At 42.1% G+C, this 13,037-nt stretch overlaps 1 protein-coding gene across 12 annotated transcripts in view; it reads right to left on the bottom strand.

Annotated features, from left to right (window-relative positions):
• The window catches only part of KALRN (kalirin RhoGEF kinase), a 678,650-nt gene that overhangs the window by 410,112 nt on the left and 255,501 nt on the right, over nucleotides 1–13,037 (bottom strand). For all 12 annotated transcript variants that reach the window (XM_065943374.1, XM_065943379.1, XM_065943376.1 and 9 more), the window contains exon 6: nucleotides 7,447–7,569. In XM_065943374.1, coding sequence (XP_065799446.1) covers nucleotides 7,447–7,569 — 123 coding nt within the window. The remainder of the gene's footprint in view (nucleotides 1–7,446; nucleotides 7,570–13,037) is intronic.

Genomic DNA, 13,037 nt, shown 5'->3' with positions numbered 1-13,037 from the left:
CCAAAACTATAAGACACAGATGAAAAAAAACAAAGATAATATAAACAGATAGAAAGATAAATCATGTTCTTGGGTTAGAAGAATCAATATTGTTAAAATGACTATACTACCCAAGGCAAACTATAGCTTCAACACAACTGCTACCAAATTACCAATGGCATTTCCACAGAACTTGAACAAAAAAAATCTTAAAATTTATATAACAGAGACACAAAAGAACTTGAATGGGCAAAGCAATCTTGGGAAAGAAAAATGGAGCTGAGGAATCAGACTCCCTGATCTCAGACCATACTACAAAGCTATAGTAATCAAGACAGTATGGTACTGGCGCAAAAAATAGAGATATAGATCATTGGAACAAGATAGAAAAGCCAGAAATTAGTCCATGCATCTATGGTTAATTAGTCTACGACAAAGGAGGCAAGACTACACTTAAAAAAAAAAAAAAAAAAACACATTTATAATGGCTACTTTGAATCTTTGTTAAATTTGGTCTCTAGTGACTCTCAGAGGCATTTTCTGTTTCTTGATTTTTCCAGCAAGTGCTTTTTATCTGTTTGTCCCCTCACCCACCACTTCCATTCATACATTTGTTTCTTTGCGTAACTTGTAATTTTTTGTTAGAACCTGGACATTTATATAATATATTGCAGCATCTCTAGGTACTGATTCCTCCACTTCTGAGGCTTGTTATTGTTATTTGTCTGCTTATTTGTTTAGTGACTGGCTGGATTATTTTAGTGGGAAAACCTTGATGTTGTTCCTCATAGGGTGCAGCATTGGGTATGCCCACAGTCACCCTGGGATGACACTGGTCTTCATAGTCATCTCTTTAACTTCCTCCTTCCCTGACCACATCAAGCTGTTAAATTTCACTGATTTCCAGCTCACTATTCTATTGTTTCCCATAATGTCCTGGGGGTATCAATTGCTCCACAGATCTATCCAATCAAATCCAAGCTCCTTTGAAGGGATAGTTCCTGAGGCCAGTATTTCAGATTTGTTCTGACCCCAGGAGGTCTTTTTCTCTCTGGCAAACTAATCTGCCTACTATTCATCCTGTATCTTCAACAACTCTAGCAATCTTCTCTTAGTTACCTCTCACCATAACTTCCCTAAGGGCATTTTTTGAGAGTGCTATTGGCTTGAACTTCTCCACCCTCTGTTGCAAATAAAACCAGTTGCTTTGGGAAAAGATTTGGGGCTCTCTGCTTTATATTTTGCTTCTACTCCAAGGCAGTGCTATGCCCATGGTATAGCAGCAGCTCCATGAGTGGGGGCTAGGCAGAAGAAGATGCTCCACCTCTTGGCCACACTCACCTAAAACTTAACTTCAGCATCAGGTAGCTTGGAGCAGGATAGGAACTGTCCTATCTGGGAAGAGAGTCCTTCATTGGGAACTATGGAGAAAGGGGATCATGTGTTCTTGGTTGCACTAGTCTCGAGCAGAATTTCCATCCCATTGAGGTGGAAATGGGGAGAAAAGAGGGTCCTGGTTCAAATACCACAGATTCACTGTTCTTAGCAAGTTTTAGTAAATTTTCTTGAATAAATATTTCTTCATTTGTTGTATGCACTTAGGAAAATTTTTCAAGACTTTTTGTTTAAAATAATGTCTGCCAACCCTCTGTACAGCACAGGGAACTCTACTCTGTAATGGCCTATGTAGGAAAATACTTTCACTGGAGAGTAAGTCTGCATAGCTCCTCATCATTCTATCACACTATCATACTGGAAGTGGACTCTCTTTCAGAACACATAATGCTACATTTTAGGGTGTGACTATTTTATACATATACATGTCCACAGAACAATAGTTTGCTAACTTTATTATGTACATAAATCACCAGTGAAACTTGTTAAAAATGGAGGTTTTGGGGGGGGGGGTCTCATCCCCCAGAGATTAGAATTGTCTAGGATTTTCTAGTCTTCTAGGAATAGAAGCCAAAAAGAAATCTGCACTTTTAGCAAGTGCACTAATGATTCTTTGGGGAAAAAATAATTGCACTAAAAAGACTAAAGCAAACCAGCAAAGATGTCTTTTCTCTTTTTCAGCAGGTTCTTTGTCTACTAAGAGACTTTGCAGCAATGGCAGGGTCAAACTCTGTCGATTAAACATTACTATAGCACACATGCAAGTGTATGTGTGTTTTCACCAAAACCTAGAAATACTGTCATTATAGCAAGTGCTGCTGCCTGTTTGCGGGTAGGGAAGTACTTGCAGAATCACGGTTTGGGCCTGCTGAGAATCAAAGGTGACAGAAGATCCCAGAGTGAGGCTTCTCAAATTGGGGTCAGGAAACCTGCTCAGAACCTTTCTCTCTCTTGCACCAGGTTTGGTTTTTCCTTGGTGTTACTATTTGTAACTTTCCCTCAAAACAAAGAGAGCACCACAGGCTTTGTTGCAATTGGTCTGATTTACACACCACCAAGTGACAGTTAGTGCCTCTTGTGAGCAAATTAATAGCATTAAAGCAGCTATCAACATGCTGCTGGAGAAATGCTTCCTACTGCCCAACTGCACATGGTTATCACTAACATGAGTCCTCACAGTCATAATCATAGAAAATTAATATCAATTCATATTTTAAAACTCTAGACAGAAACCATTAGCAATTTATTTTTTCCCAAAGAACCAGCTAATTAAAATTGTAAATAACACTGTTATGCTTGTATGTACTTCTGTGAGTGTCTTTTTCTTGAGTGACTGGAGCATAGATGGCTACATAAAGGTTCTATTGCATATTACAATCCAATTCTACTTCCATCTGCCCACACTCCCATCAGAGGAGGAGGCCCCACTCAGGGGTAGGAGAATTTGTAAGAAAGGCTTTCACAACAGAAGACAGATCAGGAAACAGGAGGGCCCCAGAGAGCTCAGGAAATCTGGCTTTATGAGGCACTGTAAGAAGCCAGAGAATATTTATCCACTGGGTTTAGTAGGTAGGTTACTATTGTTATTATTGGAGATGAAAAAAGTATAAAGGATTCCCCAGTTGAAATTACAAAAAAAAAAAAAAAAATTCTTGCTATAACAAAAAGGCAAAGATCAAGCATTTTTAACCATTTTCTTTCAGAGTTGCTCGTGGACCATTCTCAGTGAGGCATTACTCCCACACTCTCCACATGTTAATAACTGATAGCCTTTATTAGTACCAATTCATAGATAAAATCTAGGAAATTTCTGATTTTTTTTTCCATAATTTGCTGATATGCAATTATTTCTCAGTAATGGTCACCTCAGCTAGAGTTGGGTCTTTAACTGGTATATAATACTGGACATGAAAACAAAACTTTAAAAATACATAAATTATAACTAGATCATTTTCATTTACCAAATGATATACATAGGGCTTCCTTAAATTATAAAGAAGAATTGGTACTTCATAGAATTAATTAATGAGTTTCCCTGGTGGCTTAGATGGTAATAAATCTGTCTGAAATGCAGGAGACCCAGGTTCAATCCCTGGATGGGGAAGATCCCCTGGAGGAGGGAATGGCAATCCACACCAGTATTCTTGCCTGTAGAATCCCATGGACAGAGGAGCCTGATGGACTATAGTCCATAGGGTCGCACAGAATCAGGCACAACTGAAGCAAGTTAGCACAGCACAGCAGTTAATTCACAGACCAATAATTGCTAGCAATTAATAAACAATAAGTCAATACTAATTATTCATTGAAAAGGTACCTGACCTCCCCTTATTTAAATGGAGCCCCTTTTGTTATTCTCCATCATAGCAGCCCTTCTCTTCCAACACAAGACTTACTGATTTATGATTATATATTTACTTATGAGATTATATAATATCATCCATTTCCCCATTGGAACCTCCATTGGAGAGACCGTCTCTCTTTTATTCACCACTATATGCTCAACATCCCATACAATGTCCAATCCTTAATTATTTCTGGAATGAATGAAGAAAGAAGTCATGAGGTTTGTGGGATCTTAAATTGGGGAGGATGATCAATAGACTTTAGGATTACCTTGAACCCCCTAAAAATATTAATATCTTTAAAACATTGTCTACATACATTTCTCTACAGAGAAGACTCACAATTTTCATTAGATTTCAAAGGGACTTGTGACTGCGCAGAAAGGTAAGGGATCACTGGCCTATTTCAGTAGTAAACCCTAAAGCCTATCGATAATCCTTCCCAATTTAAGATCCCAAGAACCTCATGACTTCTTTCTTCACTCATTCCACAAATAATTAAGGATTAGATGTTGTGCTGGATGTTGGGTATATCGTGGTGAACAAAAGAGAGATGGTCTGTTCCACAGAGGTTCCAGTGGAGAGACAGATGACATGATAAGGATTCAGTAGCAAACAACTCACCTGTAGCCTGAAACAAAGTATGTTACATGTACCTTTAGGTGGACAAATGTGTGGCATATGTGTAGGTTCTGTTCCAAGAACCAAAATGTAAATGCCTCAGTGACTTTACAAAACAATCCACATTCCCACTTCCCCAGAGTAACTGATCATTCCTACAGTCACTGGGCTCCATCAGTAGCTGCTTAAATTCATCTGTTTCTTGGCAGCAACATCCATCACTCAGGCCAGAGCAAAAGTGTCTGTAATATCCTTCTTTTACCTGTTTGGGATGATGACATCCATTTGGGGGAAGTTCCTTTTAATAACAAACCTGTAAACCTCCCAGTTAACAAAGACACTGGGCTCTGTCTATAATGCACTGGTTTGGGAAATTTGATCAAACAACACTGGGGTTTCCCTTCACCTTCCTGCAACTGGAGAGGAAAGCTAGCATAATCAGGCTAAATGGGCCTCTGAGTGCTGCAGGCACTCATGGCAGTGGGAGACTGAGAGATGGGCTGGAACCTATTAATTGGCTATTGTATATTAAAATTCCTCTTCCTCTCTCCCAGCTCCAGAAGATGCTTCCCTTCAGTAAAAGTCTTCCCTCACTTTAATTTTTTTTTGTCCTGAAATGGAAACATCAAAGGTAAATTTGTCAGAGGAAAGAGTTTTTGATGTGTCATTAACTCTCAGTTATCCATCTTAACAGTGAAGAGCAGTGATGCAGATAATTCAAAGCCAAAGGCTCTTTCTATTTAACTTTGTAGTTCATTGTTTTGAGGGGCTTGGTAGCAGGCTTACCTCTCTAATTATGTTTGTCTTTGCTTCTTATTAAAATGAGTTTGTCTGCCTTAGGGCCAGGCAGTTAGGTGACATGAAGATTCTGGTACAGAATTTGTAAAATTCACCAGGGGAAATCCACAAGGCACACAGATAATCAAACCTGACTAGATTTGAGTTCACATTCTTAATCACCTGTGATCAATTGCTTTGCTCCTCTGTGACTAAAGCAAACCTGAGATGAGACATAATTATAGAAGACTAGTTGGAAGGGAATGAGTCTTTACATTTAGATGAAGACAAGACTGCTGTGGCCAAAATTGATAACATAGTCAATATTGATGTCTTCCCTGCCTGGTCCCACAGACTTCTATTCTGCAGCCAGAAGTCCCTTCCCATGCAAATCCCATGCTGTTCATCTGTACCTGATATCCTGCGGTGACTCCCTTTGCTAACCATTAGGGTTACTCACAAGTACCCACTCTCTCTCTGCCCCAATATGTGGAGGTAAGACTATATCTCCACACATGAAGTTAGATGTGGCTGTGTGACTGGTGTTGGGTAGTAAAATGTGCCACTTCTAGGTGGAAGTTTTCAGAGCTAATGTGTGCCTGGAGGCTTGCTTTGTCTAGTGAGGCACTGGCTGCATCTGAGACAGTGGCTGTTCCCTCAGCCTGGATCCCTGAGTGACTGTGATGAGCAGAACCCCCAGCAGCCAGTGATGGGCACATGGTAGGAACAAGAAATAAACCCCTATTGCTTAAATCATTGAGACTGTAAGGTTCTTAGTCACTTAGCATCTGTTGTTGTTTAGTTGCTAAGTCATGTCCAAATCTCTTGCGACACCATGGACTGTAGCCTACCAGGCTCCTCTGTCCATGAGATTTCCCAGGCAAGAATACTGGAGAGGGTTGCCATTTCCTTCTCAGGGGATCTTCCCCACCCAGGAATCAAACCTGCATCTCCTGCACTGACGGGCAGATTGTTTACCACTGAGCCACCAGGGAAGCCCATACAGCAACTCTATCATAGCATATATCAAACTGCGCCATGACTGTCTGATTTATCTCCCTTATTAGACACTGAAAATTTGAGGCTAGAATTATTTCTCCTTCAATACATTAAGTCCAGTGTATAACACAGCTAAAATAACTCCTTAGAAAATGAAGTGGTCTTCCTGCCTGGCCTCTGTGATCCTCTGTGTTTATGTTTTTCTAACGCCTGCCCTCCTCCTATCATCACCAGTTGAAATGATAAGGTGTCTTTGGCATTCAGATATATGGGGAATGGCAGAAATATCCTTATGGACCAGCAGTACAAGTATGAAGAGTTGGCAGAGGGGAGAGAGAGAGATGTTGAGGCATACTTAGGCTGCAGGCATTTCAAATACAAAGGGTTCAAGAGGCAGACAAGATTTCAAAGTCTTGGGGTGACCACATGGAAGAACAAGTATCCCAAAGTGTTAGTTTTTCAAGGAATCACAGGTATTATCTGGACTAGACTCCTATATCATCAGCATCATTAATATCATAATACCAATATTTACTGATAATGGACTAAGGACCAGGCACATCTCCAGCCACCTTACAATTAATTCATTAAATCCTCCCAACCACTGTATAAAGTAGCTATTATTATTCTGATTTTATAGATGAAGAAACTGAAGCACAGAGAAGTAAATTTCCTATGACCACAGCTAGTAAGTATCCCTCTCTGTTTGAATTCAGTATCTGCTTGAACTCTCCCCATTACGGGGGCTCTAACTTCCAATATAAGTCAACTCCCGAGACACATTCTGCCTCTTGCTTGAACTGTGGTCCCCTGGACAGTTCCCCTGGACCAACAGGAAACAATTCCACCTCTTCTCTCCAAGGCAGCCCTTTGCACGTTTGAAGGTAGCAACTGTATTGCCCTGCCAGGCTCCTCTTCTCTAGTCCAAAGACCCTTTACTCACTGGTTTCCAGTGTGCCACAGACTGAGGCCCCTCTCCATCCCAGCTCAGTGACTCACACATGCCAGTCAGTGGGGTCAGCGGAGCAGAAGGGGCACTCTCTCTTCTAGTATCGCACAGGGCTGATAGCTTCTACAACCCCAGCACACTCCTTTCACCACGTAAAGCAGGGTTCAGAGGCAGAAACGGGGCCATAATCTGCTGCAGGAATAGCCAACTCACCACATGTTCTGCACACATCCCCATGCTAGCAAATGGAATGCTAAAAGGGGCTTCATGTTCAGAGTTTCTCCTTCCTACTCAGGTTGGAAGTCTGTTTCTACCCTCTGTACCCCAAGCCCTTTCCCCCTCAAAATTCTCTTGCCCCAAGAAAACAGGTCCTGCACTCACCATGGAGTTCATGGCAAAGTGATTGTGCTGTGTCTGGAGGTCTAGGGCATGCTGGTAACTGACTCCAATCTCTGTATGGCTCTGGAGGAATAACTCCTTGTTGTGGCTTATCCAGTCGAACATCTGGAAGTGGAAAAGCAGACACAGATAATGGTTATGAGTTCAACAGCAAGAAACTTTACGAGCTACTGGAAGAAAACCAGCCCTTCTGCTGGTGCCCAGTGAGGACCAGACATTGGGCTCAGGGTTGGGGTGCCCACAGCCTGGCTTCCCAGGAGAGCCCTCCTTAGAAGAAAGCCCCACCATCAGCCTTGATGCTTCCTTACAAAGTCTAGAGGAAAAAGAGAAAATGAGTAAGAGGACCAGGGAGAGTTAGGAGAATGCTGTTTACTATCAGCTTCTTCTTTTAAAAACTTTTAGAAATCTTTACTTCCCCTTTTAAAAACTTTTCAAAATCATCAAAAGAACCCCATACATGCTTTAGGGACAGGACAGGTGGGAGGTTTCATGTATCCCCTACTGCACCAGCAGGAGAGACCCTTGTTTGAAACCACAGAACTTCCCAATATACTCCCATCCCATTTACACTGCCTGACCACACACATCGTTAATTGACTCTGAATGGAATCAACTTTTCTTTTGATCCCACAGCCTCACAATTCCAGGGTTTCTGCTATAAGCCATGAGGAATCAGAAGAGGAAGATTTTAAGGGTAGGGTAGCTACTACCTGGCACAGTGGGCACTGAGCCATTTTCCTCCCCCAGCTCTGTACCTGGCTTTCATTTAGGTTTCTACCTCCTTCCCAGGTTGCCCATTCACTTTTAGGGGAGCTGATCAGAACCTCAGTTCCAAGGCAAAGCCTGGTCACTTTAAGGGTTATCGCTTCTCAGGACACCAGATCTAAGCTAATCAGTGTATGACATTTCCTGACTGACGGGATTATTTTAGAAACATGTCCAACTCTTTGTGACCCCATGGACTGTAGCCCGCCAGGCTTCTCTGTCCATGGAATACTCCAGGCAAGTATACTGTAGTGGGCAGCTGTTCCCTTCTCCAGGGGACCTTCCTGACCTAGGGATCGAACCTAGGTCTCCTGCATTACAGGCAGATTCTTTACTGTCTGAGCCACCAGGGAAACTGGTAAGAAACAGGAATGTTATTCAATTCAGTACAATAAAACACGAAGGGAAGTTTGCTGGAAGCTTCTGGGAAAACAGAACTGCAGTGCTATAGATACAACTTCTCTTCCTCCAATACTGTCATTGTGACCCTGCACCTCAAATTGCTGAATTGTCACAATTCTGGTGGCAGCCTGAGGGAGACGTCAATGGGCAGAGAAAGGGTGTAGCCAAAATAATGGAAAGAATCAGGCAGAGCTCTGCTTGAACCTTGTCTGATCACCACCTTCTATCTGGACTTCCCTTAGTACCTGAGCCAATAAATCCTCTTTATTATTCAAACTAACTTAAGTTGGATTTTCTGTAATTTTCTGCCTAGAGTAGTTAACTGATATAGCCAGGAAAGATGTTAAACCTTTGGAGAAGAGGACTGCTACACTTGGAACTCACGCTCAGTAGCTTGGGATGAGCTAAAGACTATGGCTCAGTTGCAGAGAAAATCAGGGAAGAACTGAGCAGAGATGCAAGCTGAGATGCTGCAAAATTCACACCAGCTTTCCTTGAGGCAGAATCACAGCCTCATTCCATTTTCCTCCTTTAAACAGACAAATGAATCTACTTTTTCAGTTACATTTAACCAACATTTATCGAACATTCATTATATGCCCGGCACTGTTCAAGGCAAAAATGATTAATATGTGCTTATTGAGTTTAAGTGGCTTAAAAGCCATTGTGAAAAGCAAACACGGACTCAGATACGATGTTAGTATAACTTGGCATATGACAATTAAGATCACAATTTGAAAAGAAATCTATCAAGATAAAGGTCAAGATAGTGGATCAAGATAGCAGCCACTCTTGGTGGTGTGGAGACAGGAAAGAGCACAGAAGGTTTCCCAGTGTTGGTCACACCTGAGTTGATCTTGACTCAGGTAGGAATTAGCCAGGGGAAGATGAAGCTCCACACAAAGGGGAGATCAAAGGGGCAGAACTGTGGGGCAGCCCAGTATGCTAAGGGCTCTGAAATCACCACTTTTGTGCTTCTGGACCTGGTGTAAGGAGAATATGTGGCTGAGGAGGTAGGTGGGACCATGAAGAGCTCTGGACAATGGCTTTAGGAAACCTGGACTATACTCTGTGGGCAGCAAGGCGTCAGTGGAGGGTTGTAAGCTGGACAGTGACATTCGACGTGTGCTTTGAGAGCAGTGTGGGATGGGAGACTGGAGGGTAGAGATGGAGCACTGAAAAAGGTTAGGAGGCTGGTACAGTAACCCTGGGAAGCAAGAGGGATAACCTGGGAACCTGGATGGGGGATGGCAGTGCAGTGTGAGAAGTGGGCAGAGTGAGAGCTACTAGCAAGGGACTGAGGACTCCCAACTGTTTAGGAAGTGGGGGTGAGGGAGAGAAAGGGAGAAGAGTCAGGTATCCGGCATAGCAACTCTGGGTCCTTGTAAAAGAAGATGCCACCATGGTACTACCTCAAGAGGAGGGTGAGAAGCTAGGGTGAGGGAGGAGAGATTGTGGTTCCATTTTAGATGCTGAGTTTTAGATGCTTAGGTGAACTTCAAGGGAAGGTGTCCTGTGGGCAGTTAAGAGTTTTGTCTGGAGGTCAGGAGAGAGACATCGAGGCTATGACAACCCACACATAAGCATAAACAAACCACCTTCCCAAGGCAAATGGGCATGCTTTGATTTAGGAGGATCCTCCCTTTTGAATTACCCAGATCACTCTCTGCTACCTACACAGATAAAGGGCGAAAGTAGCATCTTCACTTCTGACTGTCCATGGATGTCCCAGGCTAGGGGAGCCTGTGGAGGCTGGCTAGTATTGGTGGTGTGCAACACCCTGGGTCTGCTGGCCATAGCCAATCCCGCACCAATGGCACGTGGCCGGGGTTTCTTAAAATTATTATTAAGGACAAGAGGGGAAGAAGACAAGCACTCCCGGAAACTAAAGGAATTTCATTGTGTAATTTTTGTTCTTTAAAATTCTACCTCTCAACCTCGTTTTAAAATAATTTCTATCTCTTTTTCTTGTTGATGAAAGAATCAATAAACTTAATGAAAATCTGAAATGCTTGAAGTCCTTAGAACTTGGGATGAACTCACTCCTTATATTTTCTTGGCTATCCTAGTGGCCTGGAAGTGACCTTCCCTGTATTTTCTGCTAAATGACTATTTAGATATGCTAATAAACAGAGAGTTATGTGCTAGCATCAGAATTATTAGATTGCCTGGCGCCAGGTCCCTGCTGGACTACAGAGCAAGGAGAGCTGAACATGGGCCAATTAGGGAGGAAAAGCAGGGACAACAGTGAGTTAAATGGCAGGTGAGAATAGAAAGTGCTGGAGGAAGTACACACCTCATTGAGTGGACTTATTACACGATGAGGTCTGTGCCCAAGCCATTTTGCCCCATCTGCCTTCCATAGTGGAGCACATGAGCAGTCTCTGGGGGCTGAACTTTTTTGGGAACTGCAGCTGTGCTGGAGGCTAGATGCAGTGCTCCAAAGATGTGACACTCATCTCATGCAGCAAGAAGACCTGCTCTAGAGGCCAAATAGTCTACATGATAGCAGGAACCAGGGTTTCTCCAATGTGGCTGTTTTCTAAGGACAGTCTCAAGTCTTCTCTGGACCTGAATCTGCTAATTATATGTAACCCTCACCTTTTTAAACTTGGCTGCCTGCAAGGATCATCAGCATTTCTGCTGCATTCAGTGGAACCGGCAGCAGAGATTATATGTGTGTGCATGTATGCTCCCAGGTGGGTGTGCAGTTAAGCAGGAAGAGGACAAGACTGGGTCTGGGCCTGGCTCTGTCACTAACTACCCGTGAGACTGTGGGAAAGTCTCTTCATTTATGTGCTTCTCTTCACTTCCAAGGGATAAGTAGTACCCAGAATGGAAGTAAGCATCCTGGCTTACAATTGGCTCAATTGGGAAACTTATGCAAAGTATATTTTTCCATTCATAATAAAAACTAGTCTTATTGAGTCTCCTGGATCAGAACACATATTCATTGTTACAATGTACACTTCTAACTTTTGATTACAAAGAATGTGTGTGAGAAAACTGGCATTGTTTTTGACAGCCAGAAAAAGGCAGCATCTTAGTCTTAGCTCTGATATCTAGACATTTAGAGTTCAAAATGTCCATTCACAAACATCATCTCACTGCCTCCATCAGGCCCAATTTACAGATGGCAAACAGGTTCAGAGAGGTGAAGCCCACCCAATGGGCTCTTATTCATTTCACCCAAGGCACATTCACTGAGTGTCTGCTGATCCAGGCTCGAGGGATACTGCCCTGCCTCTTGTAGGACCTCCTCTGCCCAGGCTCCCCGGAGCAGTTGCCCCTCAAAAGACAGCCACCAGGGGACTATGAGGCTCCAGCTGTGGCAGGACACCATCCCTCACAGGCCATTCACTGTCTAGTACCCAGCCCCATCCTCTCTGCATCACCCCTGCCCTCCCAGTGTCTGGAGAGAGCTGATTCAAACAGCTCCACTTCTCTCAATAAATACTTAGTGAATGAAAGTAATGCATGAGCAAGTTGGCCATGGATTCTGGGGCTGCTAATCTCAGACAAGCTGACCCTTTATAGATTCCCTTCCAACTAGGACACTATGTTTGATCTGTTTGAACTGGCTTCTCTGGAAGACACTTGAATTAGACACTTGAACAAAACTCTAAAGAAAAAAAAAATTAAAGGAAATATCTCCACACTGGTTTCAAACATTTGAACTGCTTACTGTTGTTGTTGTTACTGTTGTTTATTTTTTTGAGAGGCAGCAAATGGTAGGTTTAACAAAATGTAAAAAGACAACAAAATTCCTCCAGGAGGAAAGTTCATGTCTAAATAATGAAATTTTATCTCTTTGTTTGGAAACCAACATAGTTTCATCTCATTAAGAAGACAGATGTTATATGTAAGCTACTTGAATTTTTTTCTTCATATTTTGCTAAGTAATTTTTTATGCTGGCTAAAACTCAGTGAAAATATAAAAATCTAGTTTTTAATATATAATAAATGATAGAATCTATTTAAATGCAAATTAGGAAACTAAACAGAAACATTTTCATCCTTTTCTTTTAAATATGGGGATTGCTAAAAGATTATTATTGCTCTGTTCTGTTTTTAATAAAGCATAAGCAATTTCATAGAGCAAGGATATTAAATAAGGATCCTGGACTTATTTCCTTCATTTGCCACATTTAGCAACAGCATCTGATTTAGAGTTTTAACTTTCAAACCAACTTACCACCTAGTGTTAGAATTTTATGCTATCTGTAATTTAAATTATATTGGTTTTAATTTGCTCATATTCAGGTTTGGTGACTTGATTGAGAGGATCAATTCAGTTCAGTTTAATCACTCAGTTGTGTCCGACTCTTTGGGACCCCATGAATCGCAGCACACCAGGCCTCCCTGTCCACCACCAACTCCCGGAGTTTACTCAAACTCATGCCCAT

Source organism: Muntiacus reevesi, chromosome 8 (assembly GCF_963930625.1).
Source record: "Muntiacus reevesi chromosome 8, mMunRee1.1, whole genome shotgun sequence".
NCBI classification, from domain to species: Eukaryota; Metazoa; Chordata; class Mammalia; order Artiodactyla; family Cervidae; genus Muntiacus; species Muntiacus reevesi.
Note: the sequence above shows the minus strand (reverse complement) of the source record. Positions and strands in the feature narration are given on the sequence as shown.